Source organism: Chelon labrosus (assembly GCF_963514085.1).
Source record: "Chelon labrosus genome assembly, chromosome: 21".
NCBI classification, from domain to species: domain Eukaryota; kingdom Metazoa; phylum Chordata; class Actinopteri; order Mugiliformes; family Mugilidae; genus Chelon; species Chelon labrosus.
In genome coordinates, this window is record NC_140354.1 from 1,478,821 (window position 1) to 1,505,825 (window position 27,005).

The 27,005-nt window shown below is 41.8% G+C and overlaps 1 protein-coding gene across 3 annotated transcripts; it reads left to right on the plus strand.

Annotated features, from left to right (window-relative positions):
* brd4 (bromodomain containing 4) lies at positions 1-26,029 on the plus strand. Of its 3 annotated transcripts, none has more exons than XM_084571034.1 (19): positions 1-55; positions 17,308-17,689; positions 18,212-18,349; positions 18,435-18,570; positions 18,671-19,008; positions 19,186-19,569; positions 19,677-19,805; positions 20,383-20,613; positions 20,706-20,944; positions 21,217-21,548; positions 21,665-21,760; positions 21,842-22,237; positions 22,646-23,578; positions 23,742-23,848; positions 23,937-24,087; positions 24,172-24,302; positions 24,452-24,657; positions 25,453-25,747; positions 25,909-26,029. In XM_084571034.1, exons 2-19 carry the CDS (start codon positions 17,459-17,461, stop codon positions 25,975-25,977), a joined length of 4,542 nt encoding a protein of 1,513 aa, XP_084427160.1. In that variant the 5' UTR covers positions 1-55; positions 17,308-17,458; the 3' UTR covers positions 25,978-26,029. The 3 variants fall into 3 exon arrangements, with proteins under 3 accessions (XP_084427160.1, XP_084427158.1, XP_084427159.1); XM_084571032.1 differs by lacking the exon at positions 1-55 and adding an exon at positions 7,876-8,516; XM_084571033.1 differs by lacking the exon at positions 1-55 and adding an exon at positions 7,876-8,516 and having other exon boundaries at positions 24,172-24,296.
* Positions 26,030-27,005: the final 976 nt, after the last annotated feature.

Here is a 27,005-nt window from a genome sequence, read left to right on the forward strand (position 1 = left end):
TTCAGGATCCTCGGAGAGAAAGATCCCGCGCGCCCTGGCAACCTGATAAACCCAGGTAAACGCCGTTGTTTGAAACATTATTCTGCCACTCATGTTGCCACGGTAAACTGAACGAGTAGACGGCAAGAGACACGGTAACATCGGTGTAAAGGCTTAAGAGGTAGCACTGATGCCCGGCGCACACTGACACCGTTCTCTTGCACGGCGGCCTGTTCTGAGTAGCTAGCTTGCTAGCTAAAGCTAGTTGGCAGTTGTCTATCAAAAGGCACAATAACCGCACCTACATTGTGTGTCTATCTGACGTCCCTTGTCTGTTTCATCCACTGCAGGCCATAATTACGCCACAAATAGTCCAATAAATGATTTGTGGGACCACCGCGTTGAGCATCTATTGCTACTATGCTCGTCGACTGTCTTCTGTTGTGTGAGACGGTGACGCCGTCACGGTGATGATGGCGCACACTCAGATTGAGGCGATTTGCTAAGAATGCAGTCAGTTGAGCAGATAACAGAAGTCTGGTGGTCATTTTCTACCGATTTCTGCCATGATTTGGCAACAAAATGCCTTCATTTCGTTTGCTTTCTGTTTTGCTATATAGCACTGACGTCCATTGCGAAACCCAGGCAATAATCTATGCCCTGTGGCCTAACGTTAGGATTTTGGCTCCTCGACGATGGTCGCTACCCAGCAGCATTATTTTGCAGTTTATCGTTTTGTTCAAAGCGTCTGGTAAACGTTCTACTCTCCGACAGATGTCTATGTACTTGTAGTCCTCATGTCACTGATATGAGTGTGTGTTATAGACAAAAGCAGTGGTGTTCATCCGGATAGTGTCTTCATCAAAGTAGTCATGTTGAGGCCCGTTATTTTGCATTCTGTCCTTGCCGTTTTCCGTCCCCGACTTTGAAGACGTAAAACTTGATTTATTTGTTTATGCGATTACCTTTGCCATAGTAGTTAGAAAAACCTTTGTGTAACAACATACAGGTTTATCGTATGACAGACACTAGCTTACCAGCAGCTACATGCTGCATGCTTATATGGAGAGTCTGATTTGCCTAAAAATGTTCAAGACTGAAGTAGTCTTAATATTTAGTACTCTCCCTGCTTGCTGTTTCCTTTGTCTTTTAATTCCTATATTCCTAAAGCAATATTGTGTCAGTCTGTTACTCAGATTTATATGTACTGGGATAGGTCAAAGTCATGGGTGAGTTCTCTTTAACTTATCACTGGATACAAATAAAGAATGCTCTCATTGTCTACACCTTGGTGTGTACATAAAAAAAGAGGAAGATGATCAAAGGGCATGCAGTCACTAAATATAAGAAACTCAGAGGTCTGAGCTGTAGATGACAACACTCACCTGTATTTTCAAAGAGGAAACTGATCAGCTGCACCATAGGTTTGTAAATACAGTTCAGGTCAAATTGCTTGGTAGGCACTATATCCACCACATTCCTAGATATATATTTCTCTCTTGTTATTTTCTTCTTCCTTTTTTCCTTAAATTTGTGCTGTTCTCTCTGCTTAGTTACCATGGTAACACCATCCTTGGCCTACTTGTGAATGACCCCTGAATGGAAAGGCAAGTGTGGTCTGAGAACAAATGGACGAGCAGACGAAATCTATTATACTGTGTGTGTGCTTCATTTATCACTTTTGAAACACTGGCATAGTGTCAGGCTCACTAAAACCACGTAGATTTCTAGATTCTCTTCAGTCACACATTGTATTTCTCTTACTGTCCGATGTTGGGATATAAACAGACAACACTACCACCTGCCGTGGTAGTGTGGCTTATATTGTATTCAGCTTGTGTTTTTCTTTGTATGTCAACACAATTGTGTCCAAACCATTCAAAATATAGTCATGAAACTTGACAGGTGTGTAGTTGAAATCAAAATGAAGGATGAGTTCAAAGATGGGTGTGGTCACTATGTGTGGTCAGACCATGCAGTGTTGGTAAGTGCCCACTGAGGTCCCCTGAGAACCACATACCTTTCATGGCATGTTTCTGTTTCTGCATTTCCATTGCCTATAGGAACCCTGAAGTGATGTAATAGCCAGCTGGCAGTTGCTATAGCAACATGCAACAACATCCAGCAATGTTGCCTTTATGCTCGATAAAGATTGAACTTCACTGTTGATCCATTTGTCTAAGTTTTGTTCCATTTTTTTTTTAGAAAAACTAAAAGAACTGCAAACTAGAATTTTCCAAAGGTTTACGCTTTGTCTTTAAAGCTGCGGTTGCCTGTGCTGCAGTCATGTTTTCGGCCAGTCAACTAATACTTAACAACTGGACCTATCACTGTATGCTTATGTCATTAAAGGTATCTCTTGTGTTGGGAAAGTACCTATCCTAATCTACGAACTAAATAAGACTCCAAAAATGAAGTTCTAGAATTACAATTGTTCTTCAGTTATTGCACTTTGGACAGACCAAATAGGGCTTTTTCTCCACCAGTTGTAGAAATCATGAAAGGACTTTGCAGTCCAAAAGTGCCTTGTGAGTACTCAGGGTTTAAAAGCGTAACATACTGACAAGATAGTGTGTTCCATCACAAAACTATCTTATTTTTGAATGTTCACTGACAGCCAATTTTTCTTAATCACTTAATATCACAACCTCTGAAATAATAGTCACTTTAAAAGCAGTGTGTCACAAGTGTCATCCGTGTCATTTTTAGAGGTCGGTTCAATACTGGCAGAGCAATACATTATTGTTTTGTATTCATATGTATTTTAACTTTGAATTTTCTGAACTTAGTTTGCCTTGGACATTAAGTCCAGTTGTTGTCTACACAAATCACACCACTGTGACACTTTTACAGTCCACAAACCTAAAAACTTTCTCATGTCACAATATTCTATGAGATGGTATGATGGTCTCTCATAGAAAGATGGTATGACAGTCTGCTACTTTCAGAATTTCAGAGCAAGTGTATCTTTCAGCCTGTTCAGACCTTGAATTAAGATCCAATCTGGGCAATCCAATCACGTAAAAGACAGGTATGAACACCTCCTGGACATATTGAGGTCTCATTTGAGAGATCCGATCTCTGACCACATTTGCAGGTGGTCTGGGTCACATATGTTTGCATCTGTCCTCCTTCCTTTGGTACTCATTGCATTCCATTGGCACCAGTGGTGCTTCTGTGTCAGCGGAGTTTTGTCTCATTCATTCAGAAAAAACAACACTTTTATAAATGATCGCTAGAAAAAGAACAAACACCATCTTTTCATTAGTTATGAGAGCCTTTTAAAATATTCTGTCCTTGTAGCTGTTAACTAACTAAAATATAAATACATCTAAGTAAAAGTATTTGATATGAGATCAGTATGATTCTGTGTTAATTATTGATCTGGTCATGCTGTATGAGGAGCTGTGTGTAGTTGCATAAATAAAGACACCAGTCTCTTTATTTACCTAAATTACTGAAGATCACGGTGCATATGGAAACTTCCAGGGTTGGAGTTACAATCCGAGTTATGTGCAGGATTGATTAATAATAACTTAACGTGAGTCAAAGTCATGACCTACACACATAAAATAGTACTGTTCTCGATTCTGGGGACGCGGTAGTGATCCATTAGAGACGAGATCTGTTCAAATATTGTAGTGCGCCATTGTGTCCCTACACTGTTACTATGCAGGTAGTCTAAAGTGGGTTTATAGAGCATTTTCCTAAAAATCCTGGTGTGCTTGTAAACGGCACTGTAAATCTTCATTTATGGACACTTCAACGGCGTAGCTCTGGACTCTATGCTGTAGCCTACAGCACAGTCGAAACTTGCACCTCCCCAGAAATGTAACTGTGCATCGCAGCAACGTAGACTACAACAGCTGTGGTCCAAAATGCATTTCCTCAGTCACATCACTCAGCAGCTGGACAAACACAGAGAATTTCCCTCCTTCTGCCTCCTACACACCATCTACTCAGATGTCTTCTCTATGTTCTGTGTTGCAATGATTTCAGTAAAAGGAACTGTTGATAAACATTTATTAACTTCAGCTCCAAGTTTTACTAATTACTGGGTGAAGTACACAGGGAATATCAACACAGCTGACTTGTCACTGCCAAGGGTTTTTATCGGTGTAATTATAAGACAGTACTGACACACCAGTGCACAGGTATAAATGCTTTCACCAGTGTTTGAATTTAAAACCAAATCGTCACCATAGTCAGATATTATATAGCCTATCGTAATTTGTTAAATCCTTATATTGATTATTGATTATTTGATCCATCTTTAATGCAGACTGTTCAACAAACACACACACACACACATACAGTTAGATCAGCATAGAAGAAGAGTCACAGCATGAACCTGTGGTTCACTAGCGCACTCTTTCATGAGGCCGAAGTACTGGCTGCCTCATCTCGTGCTTTTTCAGTGTGGTTTAATGTCAGATCAACAAGACTAAATACTCATCCATGATCATCCAAATGATGACATTTGATAAAAGTGTATACAACCATTTTATTGGTGACATACAGAGAGTTAGCCACAAGCATGTGCCAAATACACGAGCCTAACCCAGTTTGTGAGAGATTGCTCAATTTGAGGTGAGACTCAGCTGGTTGCTGCCTCAACTTGCGTCTTTCCCTGTATTTACACAGGAAATATGTAAATTCAGCGATTTTGACTATAATGTCTATCGAAATGACTGGAATCATTCTGAAATTACATTTATATCGCAGACCAATGGACAAATGGTGTCATTTATTTTATCGTCATTACATTTCATGATGACCTCACCTGCCTCCCCTGACCGCACGTCCCTGATCTCACATAACTAAGTTGCTATGTGAGCTGCCATGCAGCTATTCTGTCACTTATTCATTCCATTTAGCAATATTAAAGCAAACAGAATAAAGTAGTTCTTGGGGAGTTGAGCTTCATTTATAGCCTACACCGTAGGTAGCTACACTGGTGAAACCATTTATATGTGCATTGTTTTGTAATTGTGCTGCTAAAACACTGGGTGACAGTTAATCAGCTAAATTGAGATTGTGTGTACTTCACATTACTCAGAGTGATACTAAATGACACATGTTGAAGTTAGATGTGGATTAGCAGTTACTTTTACTGAAATCAGTGCAACATAAAGAAGACATCTGAGATTTTCTGTGCTTGTGCAGTTACTGAGACACGTGAATAAGGAATTGCATTTCGGACAAATCGCTGCTGTCGTCTGCGTTGTCACAATCTGTAGTTACATTTTTGGGGAGGTTACACTGTAGGCTGCAACGTTGGGCTAAGATTTTTGCTCTGCATATACTGTAGAAGTGACACTTGACTGTAATCCTGTTTAGATTAATTGTTAATCAGTATATAACCTGGGCAATCTGATCACAAGTGACCAGTTTTAAGTACCTGCGTTCACTCCTGGCATGTGTCTCCAGGTGACATTTGGTGTGTACAGTAGAATATTTTAACAGCGTTTAGTTTGTTTAGTTTAGTTTTGTTCAGCTGATGCAAGAGCACACCTGTTGAGCAGGTGGTCTTTAATGTGACCCATGACTCATGTACCTGTCTACCAAAGGAAAGTGGTCAAATGTGTCCCAGAACACCTGTAAATGCGGTCTGAGTTCAAATGACTCAAATGTGTGCTCAACACGTCCTAGGTGTGTTCACACCTGTACTAGAAGCTGGCCACTTGAGATTGGAAATGACATATGTTAATAAGATACAGTAAGATAATCTTTTAATTTAAATCTTTTAATTTATCCCACATTGGGGCATATAAATCAAGTTTAGCCCTCAGTCCCCAAAGGTGTTTAATCTGAAACCACCTAATATGCATGTCTACAAATAATTAATTTTCTGTGTATAAAAAGCAACATTTTACTACAGAGACATTCTTTGTTAGCTTAGTAATTCCCAAATAACAAAAAGCTTTATTTATTTATTTTTTACTACTAAGTACATTTTTCGCTGCCTTTTCTTTTCTGTTGTTTTATCCTGACACAAAGGTGCATGAACACAAGTGCTTGCTACACCTTGTCAAGTTGGCAAATTGCCAGTTCCATGTTTTCTCCACTGTTAGTCCCTGTAGATTTCAGCTGCTCCAGTACTCTGATGATTAATGGAAGCGCTCTCAGACTTTCTTGCAGAGTCTCTCTGTGTGCTGCTGCCTCTTCCTCTGACCCAACCCCCAGTCTAAATAAAATCCTCCTCTTGCTATCATTCCTCCCTCCCTTCTTCCCTGTGTCTGAATACGATCTCCCCCCTCCCTTCCAGTGACAGGACCATCGGTTTGGCCTTCTCTGACTTGCTGTAGGTTGGAGCTTTGTCACTCTGGCAGCTGCTGTATTGTCTCTGGGAATGGTGCATATGGCACGTGGACAGGGAAGTGGGTCTGTAAGGACACCATCAGTGTCTGGCTACTGCACCGAAACGCTGCTACTGTTTTTATTTGTGAAAATGGACAACGTGCATTACAATCATCAATGAGCTGACATCACACAGGCAGGCAATTGTATAAGTTGTAGGTGTGTGCCAGTTTGCACATGAGCCTTATGATTGATTTGGAAGTGTGAGGTCATCGGTCAGCTTGCCTCAGTGTAAGTAGCGTAAATTTTCAAACAGTAGTAATACGTGTCTTATCGACTTATGCACTGGTCATACAGTTTCCTCACTTTCCTGAGGATTTGTTCATGTTATTTGTTGGTGAGTGGTGAATAAGAGGTTAAGAGGTCTAGTGTTACTTTACCAGTATTAAGAGGCAGCATTGTCAGGCAGGGTGGATGATTGGTGTGGCATAAACAGGGTGTCTATATGTCACATTTGTCTCTTGAGATTTTATCTTGAGTTGGAATTCCTGTCTGGCTGTTATGCTAACAAATGTTGCCTGATTCTACCATCATTGCAAAGAAATATCTTTGTTCCCTTTTCCTCGTTTTTATAAAAACATGAGACATATTAAATAAGGCAGCGTTTTCTAGCACATTTATATTTTGGTGAAATGATACAGAATTGTTACTTGTTACTTGATTTAACTTTAGTTATAGATTTCTTACTAAGATATAAATTGAACTGCTCTGAATGACACAGCTTGACCGATTAAAATAGATCTGTGCTTCCTGCCATGAACATAATTATTGGAAGCTGCTGCTACAAAAAGACACAGTGGGCGGTCTGCACGTTTTCACACTCTCTGTTTATACGGTGATCAGTTTAGTTTTCCTTCACATCCCCAGCTGTGAATCGTTGTAGTGTTCTATAATGTACTATATCTTCTGTTAAGTTTAATCACAAGTTTTTATTATACAAATCTTAAGTGTAGTTGCTGCCTTCAATGAAGTTGTTTATGACACTGGACCACCTTCATTTGTCTAATTTACGGAATTTCAGTGTCTCTAAGGTTCAAAATAATTTTCCTTGTTTTTACGTTGTTGTTACTTTTTACCTTGTTTTTACCTTTTCATAATAATTAAAACTAGTGGGCCAGTGTTTCTTGGATGACATTTTATAGATATGGCTATAGCTACAACCCTAACCCTTTGGAAAAAAGTTTTTTAGTCCAATGTCAGAATTAATGTGAATGGTAGATTAGGATAGGATGGAGTGTCAATAAGGCAGCCCTTAAATTGGTGGGGGAAGGCATACACAAGATTACTCCAAGGGAAGAGAGTGAGTGGGGGTGGGGCATGATGAAGTAGATGGAGGAAAAAGACAGGAAGGGGGTGGGGTGTTAAAGGTGTAACAGAATGAGAGGGAGAGGAGAGAGAGCAAGGACCTCAAGCTATTGATGGGGAAAGAGGGGAGGGGTGGAGTGAGCAAGCGCGTAGGAGAGAGAGAGAGAGAGAGGAGGGGTGTGTGGGCTGAGGCTTGCTGAATGAGGAAGCAGCAGAGCCATTTTTACTGTTGAGTAACTGCATGCTGGTCTGCCTGTGCTAGAGAGAGGGTGAGAGAGGAATAAAGTGCTCCTCGAGGATCTTATCGGAGCCCTCTCCCCTCTCTCGCCTTCCCCTCTCCTCGTTGTACACATCTCGCTTGCTGCTTGTGTCCATTTAAGTTGGGGAGGCCCTGGAGAGGACACACAATGGAGCGAAGAGCCTGTGGCAACTGGGCCGTTGTACTGCTGAGAGGGGGATGGGGTAGAGAGAGGACCGGTTCACACAGCTAACACAGCCTGCCGGCTGTAGGTTTCCAACAGCCTCTCCTCCCTGCTTGGACCCACTGTTTCCAGGCTGGGCCCTTTTTCTTGGAACAGCCAGCCTCAAACTTCGCTTGGACTACACTAAGGATTACTCACCATTCACTGTGGGATTTTAGGATACATACTGGAGCCTGAAGAATAAGTCTCTTTTGTGTTTTGGATAGCAAAAAGGGAAAGACAAACTTCTACGTAATTCTTTCTCGCTGCTTTCAAGTTTTTGGTTTCTGTTTCTGTTTAGTGGAGTTCATAAATGGATTACAAGATGCATGCCAAGTCAAACGATTTGCTGGATTTTCAAAAACTGGACGCCCTCCTGGAAAAAATTGCACATTCAGTGTCTGTGAAAAGGTAATCTTATCTGAGGAGATATATTATTCTACAAACTTTTAAGATATTTAAAAAGTCTTAATCATGTTGTTACAAAATGTTATCAGTTTGAATAAAAGATTGGTTTAATTAATTGGTGGAGATTAAAATTAAGAACAGCTGGGGGACATGGTCCGTGGTACTATCATGTGGTTAGAGCCATCTATAGTTTTACGTTGCGTAGGACAACACTTTAGTTTAGAAGTATATCTTTATGTTGTGTTGAAAATAGTATTGTTATCCAAATTTCAGCCAGAAACCATGAACCTACCTCCTGGTGAGAGAGGGGGAGGGGGAAGGGGGACTGTGGATGAAGAGAGGGGTTGTGTGTGGTAGTAGTAGAAATTTCTCCAGATTCCTGGCAGCGTTGGCTTCGTCATACTAAGCAGCTGGTAGTTTAACTTGAAAGAGACAACGTGATTATTGCCCCTTCCTGTTATGTGCCTGACTCATGTTTAGTCTGTTTGAGTCAGATTGTGCGTTCATGCAGTGAATCATACAGCAAGGCTTGTTATCAGCACTACGGGAACTTATTTAAGTTTGTGACCTTTTTAAGAGAATTATTGGAAATAACACATCCCACTAGATTGAATCATTTCTGCTTTCAATACCCATATGACCAATGTAAACAAAGACCAAGTTGTACTTCTCTTGAGTTAATCTATAAACTGAAGCAGTGCAGGTTCTTGGTGGTTACTATTGACCTGGTCAGCATCCAAAACTAGGATTTGGAACTATCAAGAATAGAAATACAGTGTACAGGCCAAAAAGTGTTGCAGTGCTACCATAGAGACACTGGAAACTTTTGTTTCCCTCCAAGCCATGTTTCAGAGGTACTAAAATAAGATGGAAGTAGACCAGTGACACATGCTACAAGGTAAAGAAACTTTCTGGAACTAACCAGTCATGAATACTCGGTAATAGATAATAAATTATTAAAAGTCTTATAAAATACATGTATTTCCCTGACAGATTTTATTGACATGGCTGCTGGCTTTCCAGCACATTAGATTCATGAATATAACTGACACTGTTTATTACGCTATTCAAATAATGCTGTGCCATTGATATTGCTGAATTGATTCTGCGTCTTTAATAGCTTACCAATTTCATTGAAGATAAGTACATACTGAACTTTAACACACTGAGCTGACAGTTGGCCTTCACATGCTAGTGGGTCATAGGTAATGGTCTGTTGCTGACCATATCCCGTCATTTTTGGTGTGACTGCTACGTTTGGTTTTCTTTGGTTGTTGAGCGTTGCAAATCTCACTCATTTAGTGCACTTTATCCTTTACTTACCTAGAGGGTCACAAGGTGGTATTTCTGTCATGTGTTGTGGTTTGTCATTTTTGTTTTAGTATTTCTTATTGCAGTAATTGATGTCTCAGGTACAGTAAGGATATTCACTGTGTGCAGTATACATCCTCATATTTCGATAATATATCACTATAACTCTGAATGATGACTAATGAATGATTATTTAATCTTCCCACGGGGCTCGTTGAAATATTCACTTTTATACATTTCCTTGTTTATAATTGGTCAACATTGCATTGCTCCTTTACAATTTGGTAGGAAAGCATCAATATACCGAATTTTTGTACCTCAGGAAACATTAATTCTGTATTTAATGTTTAACTATTCAGACCCATTTTTAAATCACCCAGAATATAGTTGTTTATAAAACAAAAAACACTCTCATCCTTCATCTAGTAATCAGCCTAAAGAGAAAAACTAAAAGAGGTCGATGGATAAGAGCATCATTGGAATCAAGATTGGCCAGCACAGTAGCATTAGTCAAACTTCTCCCTGTAAAGGGGCTGAATGTGGTTTTATGAAAGGGTGAAAAGGCTTGTGAATAAACAGGGAGTGGTGTTCTTGGTCTCGTCACTGTAGGGCAATTAATTATTTATTTATTTGCTTTCAGGCAAAACAGGTCTTCACTCTGATACTTGGTGAGGGCCTCAAGTTGAATCTGCAGGCCTACATCTTTGCCTGAGATCACCCCCACCCCATGAATGAATGATTAATAGTTTACTTTAACAGGGGATGCAGACGTCTTGCTATTATGTTTTTCTCCTCCTTTCATGTAGGACAGTCATTGTGAGGCTACAGACAGGACCAAATGTCCTTGTGTGAGATGTGCACCCCCACCCCAGTAACAAGAACCACTTCCTAGCCAGAAAACATTCCACAGCAGTCTGCAGTGATGTATGTCCAGGTCAAAGATCAACTGTTATTCCAGAGCTGAGAACAGTGTAGGCCATGTTGCAGCAGGAAGTAAATGTCGTGACTGACCCATGTAGGATGTTCTGCAAGGCAAAATTGCTATTACACCTGGGCGGCGGGAATTGAGACTTGGTTATACTAATTCATCATAAAGACTGGTTGAATTTTATTATGACACTACTGACACGATTTCAAGTATTGCTCAAGATTAAAACAAAATCAAGGTAATACTTACAAATACACAATAATATTTGTAATATTTGCATTGCATTGAAAACATAATTAACTTATTGAGGCCATATAAGGTAATGCATAAATTCATTGTCAGTTCCAAAGTAATTTGTTAAATAAATTTAAAAAAAAAAATCTTCGGAGGAGGGGCAATTCAATGTAATTTCAAACTGCATATAATGTTAATTGTATTTACTTGCTAAAACATAAAAGGAACAGGAAACAACCTCAGCAGGTTCCCTTTCTAAATGTTATGTCTAACATCATACTTGGTATTTTAAATTGCATAGAGTAGCAACCTTAACTTCGACTATGTCTATATTGGTTCTGTTTCTGTTATGAGGCTGCTTGTTCCATGACACAGCTTGGGTGGAAGGACTTGCATGGCATTTATGTCTAGAGGCGACTGTTTACATATATTAATTTACAAAAGACAAAAGACCCATTTACACGGACTAGTTTTACGGGGACCTCTAGTAAAATAAATGTGGTGGTAATCTGTGATCCTAATCCCATGCGAACGATCTTGTCCATGATTTGTTAAGTAAAAATGACAAGGCAAATCACCTACCTTATTCCTCCTGACACAGAGGTTCTGTGATGATACTAATCCAGTGATGTCACTGACCTATTCACAGAAAAAAGCAGGCTCTAAGTTTATTTAAATACTGACAGTTTGTAAATCCCCTGGCATTAATACAGTGTCATCACGTCATGTTTTATTTTTAAAAATATCTTTTTTTTATTAATACAAATTTGCATAGTAACTAAAGAGGTATAAAATGTATGATATTACCTGCAAGTGAAGGGGAAAGTAGCTGAGACGATATAGCCATGGATAGTAAATTTTAGTAAAACAGAGTTTAGTTATCATGTGGGAATGGGCCCCACAAAACACAGACGTAGTGGTGTAATTTCTAAATCACATCACGTCCCTAGATAAAACTAATCCCGTGCAAATAGGGTTTATGTCTTGTTAAACTATCAATAACTAGAACTAACAGCAAGTAATTATGCAGTCTGTGTACTTACCATAAAAATACATTTTCATTAAGTAATGGTTATGGATTAGTATAGAAAATTGTCTGTAATAATCATCATACTGTCATATTTCTTAAGAGATTGAGGATGGGTTTGTCCTTAAGAATATCTCACACAACTGTTGACAAGCGAATGTCTGCTAAAGGTAGTGGGTTAGCTGAGTACAATCCTTAAGAATTTGTAGTAACACATGATCGTGATGAATTTAACATGTTGCAAGCTGACTGAAGGGAGTATACTTGTCTCCCTTTCCATAGATGTGCAGAATAGCATTGTCTTTATTGTTCTATTTTGTCTCAAAAATGTTCATAAAAGATGAATAATTAGAGATATTAGATGAATAATTAGAAAATGCGTGTAACATAGGTATGGAGATCACAAACAAGATTTCTTGTGTGGTTGTGCATGTTAGAGAGAATATTGGGTAACACCCACAGAACAAACTTCTACTGGTGGGACTACAGGATAAAGTAATTGCGAAGTGTTTCATCACTGAATGTACTACAGATCCCTGAGTCCTATGAGTGATGTTCAGGTTCCTGTTATTGCATCTGTCTTTGTGTTACAAGAAGCTTCCAGTGGTCATTGTTATAGTGCTGTGATGTAAGTGAGTCATTTTCAATGAAATCATTTTCATTTTTGCATGACAAAAATTCTACTCGATATCAAACCAAGTGCTGGCTTTTCTTCCTACGCTGTTAAGAGAACTTCTTCCCTTGTTACACCTGTCCGGGGGTCCCTCTGTCATCACTCAAAAACGAAATCCGCAGATGGGATTGTGGTAGGCTTTCCTTGCCTTTGCCCCCCTGAGTTCAGACTTTGGTCTGCTTTGTACTACTTTATTTGTATCTCATGTTTCATACTGACATACTGTGGAGCACACAACATTATGTGTAGTCAGGGGAGGAATGAATAAACAGACCTCTGCTCCTATTTGAAGCCTCAAAAGTTCAATTTATTAGACAGTTGGCTACCTAAAAAGGTCTAGGATTGAGGTTTACAATGTCCTTGGGCTACACTAGCATGTTAGATCATTTATTCATTCACTCATCTTCTGTAACTGCTTGTCTTATGAAGGGTTGCGGGGGGCTGGAGCCTATCCCAGCTGTCATTGGGTCTCCAGTCTGTCGCAGGGCTAACACGGAGAGACAAACAACCATTCACACTCGCACCTACGGCCAATTTAGAATCACCAGTTAACCTAATGAGCATGTCTTTGGATGGTGGGAGGAAGCCGGAGTACCCGGAGAGAACCCACGCAGACACAAGGAGAACATGCAAACTCCACACAGAAAGGCCCCAGCCGACCTGGATTCGCACCCGCAACCTTCTTGCTGTGAGGCATCAGTGCTAACTACCACACCACTTCGCCGATGTTATATAATGTCACGTTTACGTTTGTCATTGACACTGTGAGAAGTAGGCCATTTCATGGTTCAGGTTTAAAACAAAGAAGTCTACTTTGAAGATGGACTGCACATGGGTAGTTAAAAAGTAATAGTTACATTCATTGGTAATTGCATTAATTAATAATAATCTGGATTTTAAGTGACATCTCCCCTACTACCAACAGTAAGCCCTAATATTCTAATTAATGTTAACAATTCCAGTTGGTATACTTTTTTGTACATTCAGTAGACACACTGAAAATGCGGGAGACTACAGTATCCAGACAAATTATTAAGAGTGTGGTTCATTATATTTATGTCATCAGCAGCAGCAATTATGTACTGTCAGTGCTTCTCTACTGTCTCTACTGCTACCCCTATTATATAATATTTATTTATACAGTATATGGCACATAGAACAAGAACATGCGTTTTTTTTTACCAGTCCGTCTCTAAATTACCATAATAGCATGTTTTTTTGGATTTAGCGACAAATAGCAGCAGTCTGTGTAGTGCATCTACAGGAATACTAAACATAATTCTATTGAGACGTATGGGCAAATCTATGTAAGATTAAATATCAGCAAATAAATCCAATTTATAGTGAACACTTGACTTTCAATCTAGCTTTGCTAGGTAGTGCTTAAGTTAAGCTACTTCACGTTGCATCTGGGGTCATAGTGAACAACACAGATAGTACTGTTTTCTCCGTCAGGTTAAATTCAGTACGGAACATCTCAGCCACCGGTGTGTGTGCAGCATAGGCAGTCTATGGTGTTTAGGGTCTCGGGGGAGGCGGCTTTAAGGAGGAGAGGGAGGGTGAGATGATTTTGGGAGCAATAGGAAAAACACAACAAAAGCACAACGTTGTTTAAAATGTGCAAAAACTTTTCCGATTGGTTATGAGACCATGGCCACCATAATGTTAACATTGTATATGAAACAATGCCTGAAGGTATTAAAATACCCTCACTGAATTACTTGATTTTCTTGTACATTTTTAACAAAACATTAGCAAAATCAAATTGATGGACACATACACCTCAATCTCCTTATTATTGTTTCAGTTGCAAGCTTGTTGAGTTTAAAGTGAGGAATGGTTACCTAAGTTCTTCTCCCTGTCAGCCTACCCAGACTTCCTGATACGTTTCTCAAATGTTGTCATTCTAGTTTGGCCAGGTCATCTATTTTTGTGTTGCCTTACACTAAACAAAAACTCTGTTATGACTATTGTGACACATTTTAAAAAGTTATATAACCTGGTCTCCAGAAAGAATAACATATTTTCTATTATCTATAGAACTTTTCCTTTTTAAACCATGTCTTTTTTGTAGCTCAGCACAGATCCATGGTAAGGCAGCTAAAATGTGTCAGAAGTAGTATGGATTTTGCTCTTCTAACTTTTCTCTCCAAAAGCTCTGTTTACCCAAAGAAAGTAATTGATTTAAAGGCCCTTTCATACAGTTAGTTTGTACTTATAAATCAGTATAACATATAAAACTGTAAAATACAGTATGTACTGTTTTGCAAGTTGGACCAGTGGTCACATCCAAACCTGTGTTGCTATCTATATCGTGGTAAATGTGGTTTTGACTATCTGCCTTGTAGATCCTGTGATATGGTTATGGTGCGAGTGGTTTTCCCATACATCAGGACTGGCTGGGTAGAGTCACTAGACTAAAGTTGGTGACATTGATTTAGGCTCATTTGTTTAATTTGTCATCATCTGTAAAACTATATTCCAGGATTTCTTTCAGCAGTATTTTTTAGGGCTCAGTCGTGGACTTGACGCATGCATTCACGCCACTTCCGTTTAGACAAGTTCTGGTCTTTTTGCCTGCAGCCGCAAGAGTTCATTTTCAGTTAGAGAGGGACTGTTTCTTGTCATGTGTGGTAATTCAACATATTGGCTGGTTGCACAGATTCTCAACCTCGTCTGAGTGCCTTGGGGAGGCCAAAGCAGTGATCATGTGGTGCGCAAACTGCTTCCCTCTTCTCAGAAAGTGACTCATCAAGAATGAGATTAGTCACAGATCTACACAGTGGTGTGTGTTTATCTTTCAAGGCCCAGTTGTGGGGGTAGATTTCAAGATGGGAGACTGGAAGACTAAGTTGTTACTAATAGAGGTTTGAATGCACAACTGTATAAATAGTACTTTTCCCCCAGAACTTTGTTGTTGTTAGACTATTTATAGTCTATTATTCCTAGATTATTATTTGGCCTTTTTGTTGTCTTAACAGCCTTTGTATTTTGAATGTGATGTCCCCGACTTCCTGGGAGAGAACATAATGTAGGACTGAGTGCGTAGTGGAACACACACAGTTCCTCAGCTGCCAGATGACGCCAACCCCCCCACCCTCCATCCCTGTCCGCCCACATCTCTAAACACTCCCAGGTCCTGAGTGTGGAGACAAAAGATCTAGTAAAAAGACCTAAACACACATGTTATAATCAGATCTAAACATTATCTGAGCTGTCTGAATACATTTCAGGTTTATTGTGGTGTCATTTTTGAATGACATCACAACCACAAGGTTGACATTTACATCTTTTTGACTGAATTCATATAGGTAGCAGCAATATGATATCAAGACTGTAGATCCAATGGCGGAAAGTAGTCAGTGGATTAGTCAATAGTAGAAATACAGGTCTAGGTTCAATTATGTGATAAACAATGCTGTCATGGTTGCATTCAAAAAGGAACCATTTTTGTGAATGCAGTTGTCAAGTCATTGACAAAAATGTGTAAGGGAAAGGGGACAACAATGACACATTAATTGTTTTCTATATAAGCACACATCAGGATGAAGCATACATTTTTTTTATTGTGTTACTCCATCAGCAAGTATGAGCTGGACACTCCTTCGATATCTAATTAACGACAGACATGGTCTGTGCATACAAATAAACTAGCCTTTTGGGAGGCCATATCAAGTTGTCAGTCAAGATGTCATGATATTTCCATAGTTGGTTATTTAGAGCAACTTCCCCTGCAGTGAGTGAATGTAAAAAAAGAGAGGAAGATCACTATCAAATCCTCTATACAGCTGTTTAATAACTGTCATTATGTGAAGTAGTTACTTATGGATGGCATCATATATTTTAAAGATGTGTATCTCATTTATCTGCCGTTACATATGCCGTTGTAAATGGAATTCTTGAAAGGGACTGGTGCATATGGTCTGTTGTGTGACCACAACAGAAGGTGTGTATAGCTACTGCCAACATCTACTATCAAAGATACACAAAGAAACATTCGAATATGAGGATAATGTTGCAGTCTCTCTTGGAAGGCATTCACAATGTTGCGCTTGGTTGTGAATGAAAACCAGCTAGAAGTAGCTTTATAACAATAAAAGAGCTTGAGAGAGAAGTCCAACCCTCATTTACTTTCTTACATCTGTACACTGCACTGTTTGCTGTATGAAGTATTTAAGAATCTAGAGTGGGTTGAGGGATTTTCAGATGCTGACCAATTACTTTGGTTCCAGTATAACAGTGCCCTCACACCAGTATTAGATGCTTTGCTCAAATTATTATCCAAGTTTATTTGTTACTTTAATACATGTTTTTTTATATATATAAATTTATAAATTGTAATTTTCTACATGTAATTCTGAGCCATTATGTTTCTGCATTTCTGCAAGTTACTGTCTGAACTTACATTTATTCTTGACAAGCGGTTAAAATTTCAGAAGTGGACACATCACCATGATTGAGTATACCACGGCTTTTGCATCTGTTTAATTATGATAAACACACTAATCTGTATTCCTGAAAGATTTTATTCAAATGTAGTTGATGACTACATTATCAAATAAAGGTAAATTTGATTGAAGACTGTGTTCATATAGTAATAACGGCGTTATTTTCTGTCCAGCGAGGAGTGCAATGGGATCAGCGGTGCTCTGTCAGTGGAGTCTGTGCCGGGGCCAAGACTAAACTGGTGTCCTGCCAACACCACTACCCCTGCCCCTGCTCCAGCTCCAGCTCCCGCTCCGGGGCCCGAGCCCACGCCCTACCCTGTCAGAATGGGGGACGGCCTGGACACAGCGCAGATGTCGGGCAGCAGCAGCAGCAGCCAGGGGCAGGCCCAGCAAATGGGCAATCCCCCAGCCCCAGAATACATTGATCCCAGCAGGCCAAAGCGCCAGACCAATCAGCTGCAGTACCTGCTCAAGGTGGTGGTGAAATCCTTGTGGAAGCACCACTTTGCCTGGCCTTTTCATGCACCAGTGGACGCAATCAAACTTAACCTGCCTGTGAGTACTAACTTTGGTTTTGTGAGTATAATGAAACATAACCCAGGGCTTTTAGACATTGGGCATCTCATACAAACTGCCACCAGGTTCTCAGCGTCAACAACTGTATATTTATGTGCTCTATATAAATACAGTATATATGCAGAGTTCAGGGGTTCTTTTACTCCTTTTTAGTAGTTAGAGCATTCGTCTTTGCACAGCTGACATGTATGTACAGTATATACTTATGGTATCTTAAGCTTCATTCTGGCGAGCATTTTCATTTCATTGTGCTCATTAGAGTTTTTGATTAACACAGACAGTATACAAAACTCACAGACAACCTTTGCAGTTTATTTTTGCTTTTTTAACACTTGGTTGACACATTAAGAGCTTGTTCATATTCAGCCTTTTCAAGTTTAATTGTATTTCTTAAAGCCAACTTATAATCATATTACAACTTCATCATACCAGTAAAGAATGTGACGGCATCAAAGAATTTTTCCTCAAGGTTTCTTGTTGACAACTTCTCAAATGTTTCAGGACTACTACTCAATAATCAAAATTCCTATGGACATGGGAACAATCAAGAAAAGGCTTGAGAACAGTTACTACTTGAATGCCCAAGAATGTATCCAAGACTTCAACACAATGTTTACCAACTGCTACATTTACAACAAGGTAATATAGCTGTACATTGAGGCCAAAGTAGCAAAGATTTTGATATGCTTCCCCTTTTGCTAAGAGTGTTTGTCTCTCTCCACAGCCTGGAGATGACATAGTCTTAATGGCTGAGGCTCTAGAGAAGGTTTTCCTCCAAAAGGTTACAGAAATGCCTCAGGAAGAAACCGAGATTGTTGTCATGACAGGAAAGGGACGTGGCAGGGGGCGAAGAGATGGAGGTATGGAATTTAAATGCGTATCTTTTCCTGTTTAACACATTTTATTCGTGTTGGTCACTGTGAGATGGGATATTTAACCAGGTTTCTTGTCCTCATCAAGGTCTAAGCATGAAACCAGGGGCCATCATTGATTCTTCGTCCACGACCCCTCAAACACGTGGTCTATCAAACCTCTCAGCAGTACCACAGACTCGAGGACCAGTGCAGGGCCCGCCTTCACTACCTCCCCAGCCTTTGATGCAGGCCCTGCCATCCCATGTGCCCCCAACATTATCCAGCCATGCGCCACAGCTCGGAGCTCCCTACTCCCTGGGCCAATCAGACTGCGTTCCTCAAGTTCCTCTCATGACTTCTGTGCCTCCCCCTGCTCAGACCTCTCTTCCTCCTGCATCCATCCAGAGCACTGCAATGCTGCAGACCTCTATAACCATGACCAAAGTGAGTGTGACTGACACAGGGAAATATGTTTGGGCAGGTGGGCATATTTTTAACCATGCACAGGACTGACAGGTGTGGTGGTTACAATGTTTGTTGGCATCTCCCTCTAATTTCTTATCCCCTCCCCCCCCCCCCCCAACCCCATTTTCTGCTTTCTTTATATTTACTGCTACCTAGCAAAGAAAGAGCCAAAAAAGGAAAGCAGACACTACAACACCCACAGCAAATGACCAACTGAGTGAGTCTTCACCAGCCGAGTCCAAGTCTGGGAAGACACTCCCCAGGCGAGAGAGTGCCCGACCTACAAAACTGATAAAGAAGGAGGCTCCAGATTCTCAGCATCACATAGGCATTGGGATGGGACTGAGCGGACCAAGTGGCGGCCATAGCCCAAAACCACAAGATCAGCTTGGATATTGCGCTGGTCTGGTCAGGGACATGCTGTCCAAGAAACACGCCGGATATGCCTGGCCATTCTACAAACCCGTTGATGTGGATGCACTGGGACTACACGATTATCATGATATCATCAAACATCCAATGGACCTCAGCACCATCAAGGTGTGTTGAAATCACCATTGCTCGTCAACAGAATCAGAGACGCCAGGTAGGGTGCCTTTGTGAGATGGCAAGTAACAAATATCCTTCATCCTTCATCTGTTTAACAGGCAAAGCTGGAGAACAGGCAATACCGGGAACCCCAGGAGTTTGCTGCTGACGTACGATTAATGTTTTCCAACTGCTACAAATATAATCCGCCAGACCACGAGGTGGTAGCTATGGCACGCAAACTGCAGGTACACACCTTTTTATTAACCTTAAAATATCTAATTTAGGAGAAGTGTGTGGAGATGCCAGTGTTGTTTTTGTGTACATTTGAAAGAAAAATCTGTTTTGGATAAAGGATTGTCATAGTGTCTGTGAAGGTTCTCAGTCATCCAGGTCATGGTATATCCAAAAAAGGTTCAAAAAAGGCAACTGGACTTGTAGAGTTTTTTTAGTTCTGAACTGAAGAAGCTACTCGGATGAGTGGTGAAACATCTTCTCAAAAAACTCTACATGTCTGAGGCTGAGTCCAGTTGCCTTTTTTGAACCTTTTTTGGATTGTCATATTATTTTCTTTAAACACACTTTTTCAGTGTTTGACGAGATGTGTTTTTGACGAGAAACCAAAAACAAAACATGCATTTCATTTGTTTTTTAGTTTTTTATTTAGTTTAGTACATGATTATAGGTTTATTTATACTGTGCCTTCACACACCCGGTCTATCACCTCCTTCAGTATTTTTTAATATATGTTGTTGTAGTGTTTTGTCTGTTCTTAGACACAAAGCAGTGGTTTTTATGACGCGTTTGTTTCTGTTCCTTTTACAGGATGTCTTTGAGATGCGCTTTGCTAAGATGCCAGATGAACTTGAGAGCAAGCCTCTGGTTTCTGCCCCAGCTCCTACACTTCACCATCCTGCCCCTGTTAAACCTCAGCCCCCTTTGGCCCACGTCGCCTCGTCTTCAGACAGCTCCAGTGACTCGTCCTCTGAGTCTGAATCTTCCACTGATGACTCTGAAGAGGAAAGAGCCCAGAGGTTGGCAGAGCTCCAAGAACAGGTCAGTGATCAGAGATGATTCAAGGTGGTAGCAAAGGTGTTGTGCAGCCCTTTCAAACATTTGTTCAGAATTTGTCTAAACTCTTCACACAGCTGAAGGCTGTCCATGAGCAGCTGGCTGCCCTGTCCCAACCGCAAGCCAGCAAACCAAAGAGAAAGGAGAAGGAGAAGGAGAAGAAGGAGAAGGAGAAGGAGAAGAAAAAGGAGAAGCATAAGAAGAAAGGAAGCATGCCTAGCCTTGATGAGATCCAGGATGCTATGCCCGTTTCACAGCTGAAGAAGAATAAGACCAGTAACAATAACAACAAAGAGATTTCAAAGAAGAAACCCAGGTGGGAATTACACTTATTACAGACAGTTGTGCTACCTTGATATTAGCAGTCAGCCTGGTATTGTGCAGTTCGTTATTATTATTGTTGCTGAATTTTGTATTCAGCCTCCACTTAATAGTTAATCCTATGCGTTCTGTTAAATGTTTGAAATTAAAGTTTGTTGCGTTTTCTTGACCTTCATCTTCAAAATGAGTACTGTTTTAAAAGGTTACTGAATTCATACTTGAAGGTTACGTAGTGTTAAGTTTTGCTTTTGTGTTTTGTCTCTGTAGTAAAAAGGAGGTGATGAAAAGTAGTCATCCCCCCAACCTGCAGCCAGTTCCCTGCCCGGAAGACGACCTGGGAGCCACTGGGTCGTCGGTTACAGGGGAGAAGTGCAAACCTATGACATATGAGGAGAAGAGGCAGCTGAGCTTGGACATCAACAAGCTTCCTGGGGACAAGCTTGGCCGCGTAGTGCATATTATCCAGTCCAGAGAGCCTTCGCTCAAAAACTCAAACCCTGATGAGATTGAAATTGACTTTGAGACGCTGAAGCCTTCCACTTTGCGTGAGCTGGAGAGATACGTGTCTTCCTGCCTCCGTAAAAAGAAAAAGGTTCCAGGTAAGCCAATATATGAAATCAGAGGACGCAGCTGTGTATAATTTGTGAGTTAGTGAAATGTTATTGTGTGTCTGTAATATATTTTAACATATAGTTGTTGTTGTTGTTTTTTGAAGTTGAGAAGACTGTAGAGTCCATGGCTACCTCCAAAAAGACTGGATCTTCTTCAGAGAGCAGTGGCTCCAGCTCCGATAGTGAAGTTGATGGAACAGGTGAGTTGCTGCAAATTTGACAGTTCAAATTCCCTTAATCACACAACATTAAATATCTAATCTTCATTTTTCTTCTCTTAGGAATAATAAAACAGCTGAAAAAGAAGAGCCAGTCTGCAAAGGAGGGGAAGAAGACTCATCCTCATGTTCAGACCGGCCCTGCTCAGACTGTGCTTCAGACTATGGGCATTCAGTCCAGCAGTCAGATGAAGCAGCAGCAGCAGCAGCAGCAGCAGCAGCAGCAGCCCTCTCCTGCAGGGTTCATACCTCCCCCTGTTGCTGCTCTGGAGTCTTCCCAGTTACTGGAGACCAGCTTTGATTCCCTGCCACCTTTCGGGCAGCCCCTTATGCATCTTCCCCACCACACCGGCAACTCCTCCTCACCTGCACCACCACACCTCAATGCTCATTCTACTGGGCCAGTTTCCCCTGAGACACACCCCTTCCTCAACCAGCATCCCATCCTCCCATCTCCAGGTAAGGTTATATGCAGGTGCTCCACTTCTGACAGGTCTAATACTAATGACTACCTAGATATTTGTGGCTTCTGCAGGTGTGACTGTCATCAGAGTCTAGCAGTCCCAGTGCAGTTTTTAAAATAAGCAGTCTGTAAAACTATGTCAGTACACTTTGTTTTCTTGTAGCATGTAACGTGGTCTCTCTCTCTGTGCTGTGCATTATATGTTAGTAGCTATCATACATTAGTGGTCTACACTCATAATCTTCATATAGGTTGCATTTACCATAAATTGCTGTTTTTACCAGTTCTCATACAATAGAAAATTTTCCTCAAATGAAGTATTTCCTACAGGATTATCATTTTCTGACAACATATTTAAATTAATCAAATGTTTTATTTCCTTTACTATTCCTGTGCAACCACAGCCTTACACAGTTCCATGCCCCAGCAGCCTTCTCGTCCCAGTCACAAGGCAGCTCCTCTTCATCCCAAACCCCCCCAGCAGCAACAAGCACCACCTCAGCAGCAACCAGCTCTGCAGCAGCAGCCACAGCAGCAACAGCAGCAACAGCAGCAACAGCAGCAGCAGCTCCAGCCCCAGCTCCAGCCCCAGCTCCAGCCCCAGCTCCAGCCCCAGCTTCAGCCCCAGCTCCAGCTCCAGCCCCAGCCCCAGCCCCAACCCCAACCCCAGCCCCAGTCAGCAGTTCCACCACAGCACCAGCTCCCCTCTCAGATACTCCATCCTCCTCAACCCCTGCACCAGCGGCCCATGTCCCCGCCAACACTCACACCCCAAGGCTTGCTGTCCTCTCAGCCTCCCCAGATGCTGTTGGAGGATGATGAAGAGCCAGGGTCTACAACGCCTATGAACCAAGTGCAGTTATACCTACAGCAGTTCCAGCAAGCCCGGCAGCCCCAACAGTCCATGCAGTCGCTCCAGGCGCAGGCTCGTCAGCAGCAGCAGCAGCAGCAGCAGCAGCAACAACAACAACAACAACAACAGCAGCAGCAGCAGCAGCAGCCAGGGCAGACGTCTCTCCTGCAGGCTGTCCAGGGACAACTCTCCTCTCAGACCACACTGCCTCCTCCCCAGCTCCCTGTACAGTCCCAGCCACAGCAAGTCCCATCCCATCCAGCCCTGCCCCAACAGATGCCCCTGCACCAGGCCCGCCATCTGCAGCACACTCAACAGCAGCAGCAGCAGCAGCAACTGAACTACCAGCAGGTGCCTGGACTTGCTGGTCAGTCTCAAGGATCTCAACATAAAGTAACCATGCCTGGCAACAAAGCACAGCAAATCATTCAGCAACAAGAGCAACCCTCCCCTCGCCCGACCAAGGCTGACCCTTACAGCACAGGTAGGTCTGAGAAGGCCAGACAAAAACATGCTGTGAAATTATTTATTGAAGCAAAAACTTCGACTTTGCAATTAAATTACATTGCCTGGAATACTGTACTATTTTTGCGTGTGCAAATGAATTGTTCTGACAGAAGTTTTATTCCTGACCCTTCTGTTGACAGGTCACATGAGGGACAACCACTCCCCTCTCATGATGCATTCCCCACAGCTTGCCCCATATCCACCTGTGTCTCACCAGTCTCCTCCTCACAACATGCAGCCCAAAAAGGTGAGGAATCTGCATGAGTGTGACACAGCATTTGAGTGAAAAGTGCAACGCCTGGTCTGACGTAGACTCCTGTTTTCTTGCCATGCAGCAGAGGGCCCCTGGGAACCAAGGTGGGTTAAAGGAGGAGAAACTTCCTCCATCCCCGGTGATGAGAGGAGAGCAGTTTAATCCTGCAATGAGACCAGACCATCACAAACATCCTGACAACAAGCCTTGCCAACCAGGCCACGTCCAGCAGAGTGAGAACACTTTTACGTCTTGTTTTCCCATTAAATGCATTAGAAGACCTCGCACAAGATACTGACCATGCTTGTTTTAAGCAGATGTGAAGTCCATGGACAGCTCACGACCTGTCATCCGCTCCTCTGAGCCCAGTGGGCCGCCCTCCTCGCTGCAAGACAAGGAGAAGTTCAAGCAGGAGTCAAAAGTCCCCATTGCGCCCAAAAAGGTACAGGTGGGTGCAAGAATTTGTTTTTGAGTTGAGTTCATACACTTTGTAGCTCTCCTGTGTCCTTAGAAGGGTTGCATCCTGCAAGAGGTTTGATTTGATCATGACTGATAATTAACAGAACACTGCATCGTGTCTCTTGTGTGTTTTATCAGGATGTGAAACTGAAGAACATGGGCTCATGGGCCAGCCTGGCACAGAAGTCCACATCCACGCCATTATCTGCAGTGAAGTCATCCAGTGACAGTTTTGAGCAATTCCGCCGCGCTGCCCGGGAGAAAGAGGAGAGGGAGAAGGCTCTGAAGGCCCAAGCTGAGCAGGCGGAAAAAGACCGGCTACGCAGAGAGCAGGACAAGCTGCGGTAAGTTTGTCCAGTTTTGGAAACGGGAAACCCTCTGAGAGGCCTCTATCATTTAAATGGATAGAAACTAATAAGCGCGAATCGTCATGAGTCATTAGAACTGTCAGGATGCGTGAGGTGTGACGACATGACCCATTACAGTGGTCAGATAACATGCAGGATGGTAGCTGCAGACCTGTTTGTGTTGGCTGCCTGATGATTGATAAGGAATGGGAAAGCCTAGATTATAAAATGATGTAATACGACCTCTAGTGGCCATATTGTAATACCACAACAGAAACAGAATAAAGCCTAACAAAGGACTACAGTAGTGGAGGGAGTACATTCACATGTGTTACAAGATTAGGATCAAATGTGATGAATTCTCCTGCCTGTTTCTGGCATCACAAAGTACATCTGCTCTAAGACAGGAGTTTAGAAGTAATGTCACTTAAGAGGCCTAATAATGTGCTTCTGATTAGATGCCAGGATATTGTAATCAGTAATAAGGAACATTCACAAAAGGCCTAATTTATAGTACATTAACCAAGAAAGTTCAAAGTCTGTTCTCTGTTACATGCCCTGAATTTGGAAAGTAGCTAATCATAGATGCCGGATTTATTTTGTGGCTCTGCACAGAAAGCTTGTTTTTCTTGTCTTAAAGTTTCTAGCTACGCCATTTTTTCCTGCGAGACATCCAGCAGGGCACCAGATGTCGCTGCGAGGACATCTCTTCTGCAGCCTTGAACGTCCTTCAGCAATGTAAATAGCCTTTGATTTCACCTGGTATTAATTATTGCTGTGAATGATTTCCAGTGGTCGAGATGAAGAGGACATCATGGAGCCGAGCAGAAGGGTGCACGAGGAGCCCCGCAGGCGTCTTGAGCAGCAGCACATACAAGCCCCCCCTCAACAACAGCAGCAGCAACAACAACAACAACAGCAGCAGCAGCAGCAGCAGCAGGTGCAGGTGCAGCAGGAGCCCCAGCCGGCTGCAATTCAGCAGCCTCCTCAACCCCCCACACCACCTCAGCCTACCACACAAAATCCACTAGACCAACAGAGGGAAATAGCACGCCGTCGAGAGCAGGAGAGGAGGCGGCGAGAAGTGGTTAGTGGATTTATGATATGATCCCAAGCTTGAACAAAAACATAGCAATGAGAAATCATCATTTATATTCACGTTCATAGCGGTCAGAGCAAGTGTTTCATAAATTTAGGATGCTGATTGAAGAGAATGCTCAGTTGTTGTCTTCTGTTTTCTCTCTCCAGATGGCAGCGACTATTGACATGAATTTCCAAAGTGACTTAATGGCTATCTTTGAGGAGAACCTGTTTTGAGGAGAGGAGCGAGTGAAACGTAACTGCAAAAAAAAGAAAAAAAAAAAAAGAAGGCGTAAACTTCCTCTGAAGCAAGATGTGGCGACCGTGCACCACAGAGGGACATGGACTGCATGTTTATGTGACGGGGCCCTGTCGAGACTGAGCGCAAACGCTGGACGGGCGGTCCCAGCTCGCTTTGCTCTTGTGGACTGAACACACGAGACACGCGCGGGGACGGTCTCGTTGTTTCAGATGTCATTTCCTGGGAATTTAGCATCGCCTGCCTGACGTCTCAGAACAAGAGAAAAGTGGACCCCTCGTTGGGACAGTTGCCTTTGTTACACTCGATTCTTACGGTGTGCGTGGGCGCGGCGATAATAGCCAGAGTAAAGACTTCCCAGTGACGAGACAAATGCTCTGATAATGTACTGACAGACTGTGCAGATGTGTTTTGAAACTGCCACACGTCTGAGATGGTGCAGAAGACTGCTCTTTTATGTTCTGTTTTGTTTTGTTTGTTGTAAGTGAACACATGAAATAGTCGTGGAACGTGCGGGGTGGGGACTTCAATACTGTAAATCATGTATATTTCTCAGCAGAGAAGGTACAGTTTGCCTTACACCTCTTTCCTAAACATTATGTTCTATGGCCTGCGCACATGGACGAACCAATAACATTTACAAACAGGACTAGGAGCAGTGCAGACCTTTTTCATCATCTAGTATCTACTGTAAAGAAGTATTTTCTTATACTACAATAACTGTTTATTTTGGGTCTTTTTTTTTCCCCTCTCTCTTTAGGTCTTTGAATCTTCACACTGACACACTCCGCCAGCTACATCTATGCCAAACAACCCAATATCTTTTATGCTAAATGACTTGTCCTAAAACATGGTAGGAAGCTAGTGAAAAAAACTGAATATATGCATCATCATAGTTCCAGCAAGTATTTATCGAAGACAGAATCAGTTGACATTTTCATCTTGCCTTGTATTTTTCCATTTAAAGTCAGAAGAGGGGGAAGGTCTAGCCGTTTCTGAGCTTTAG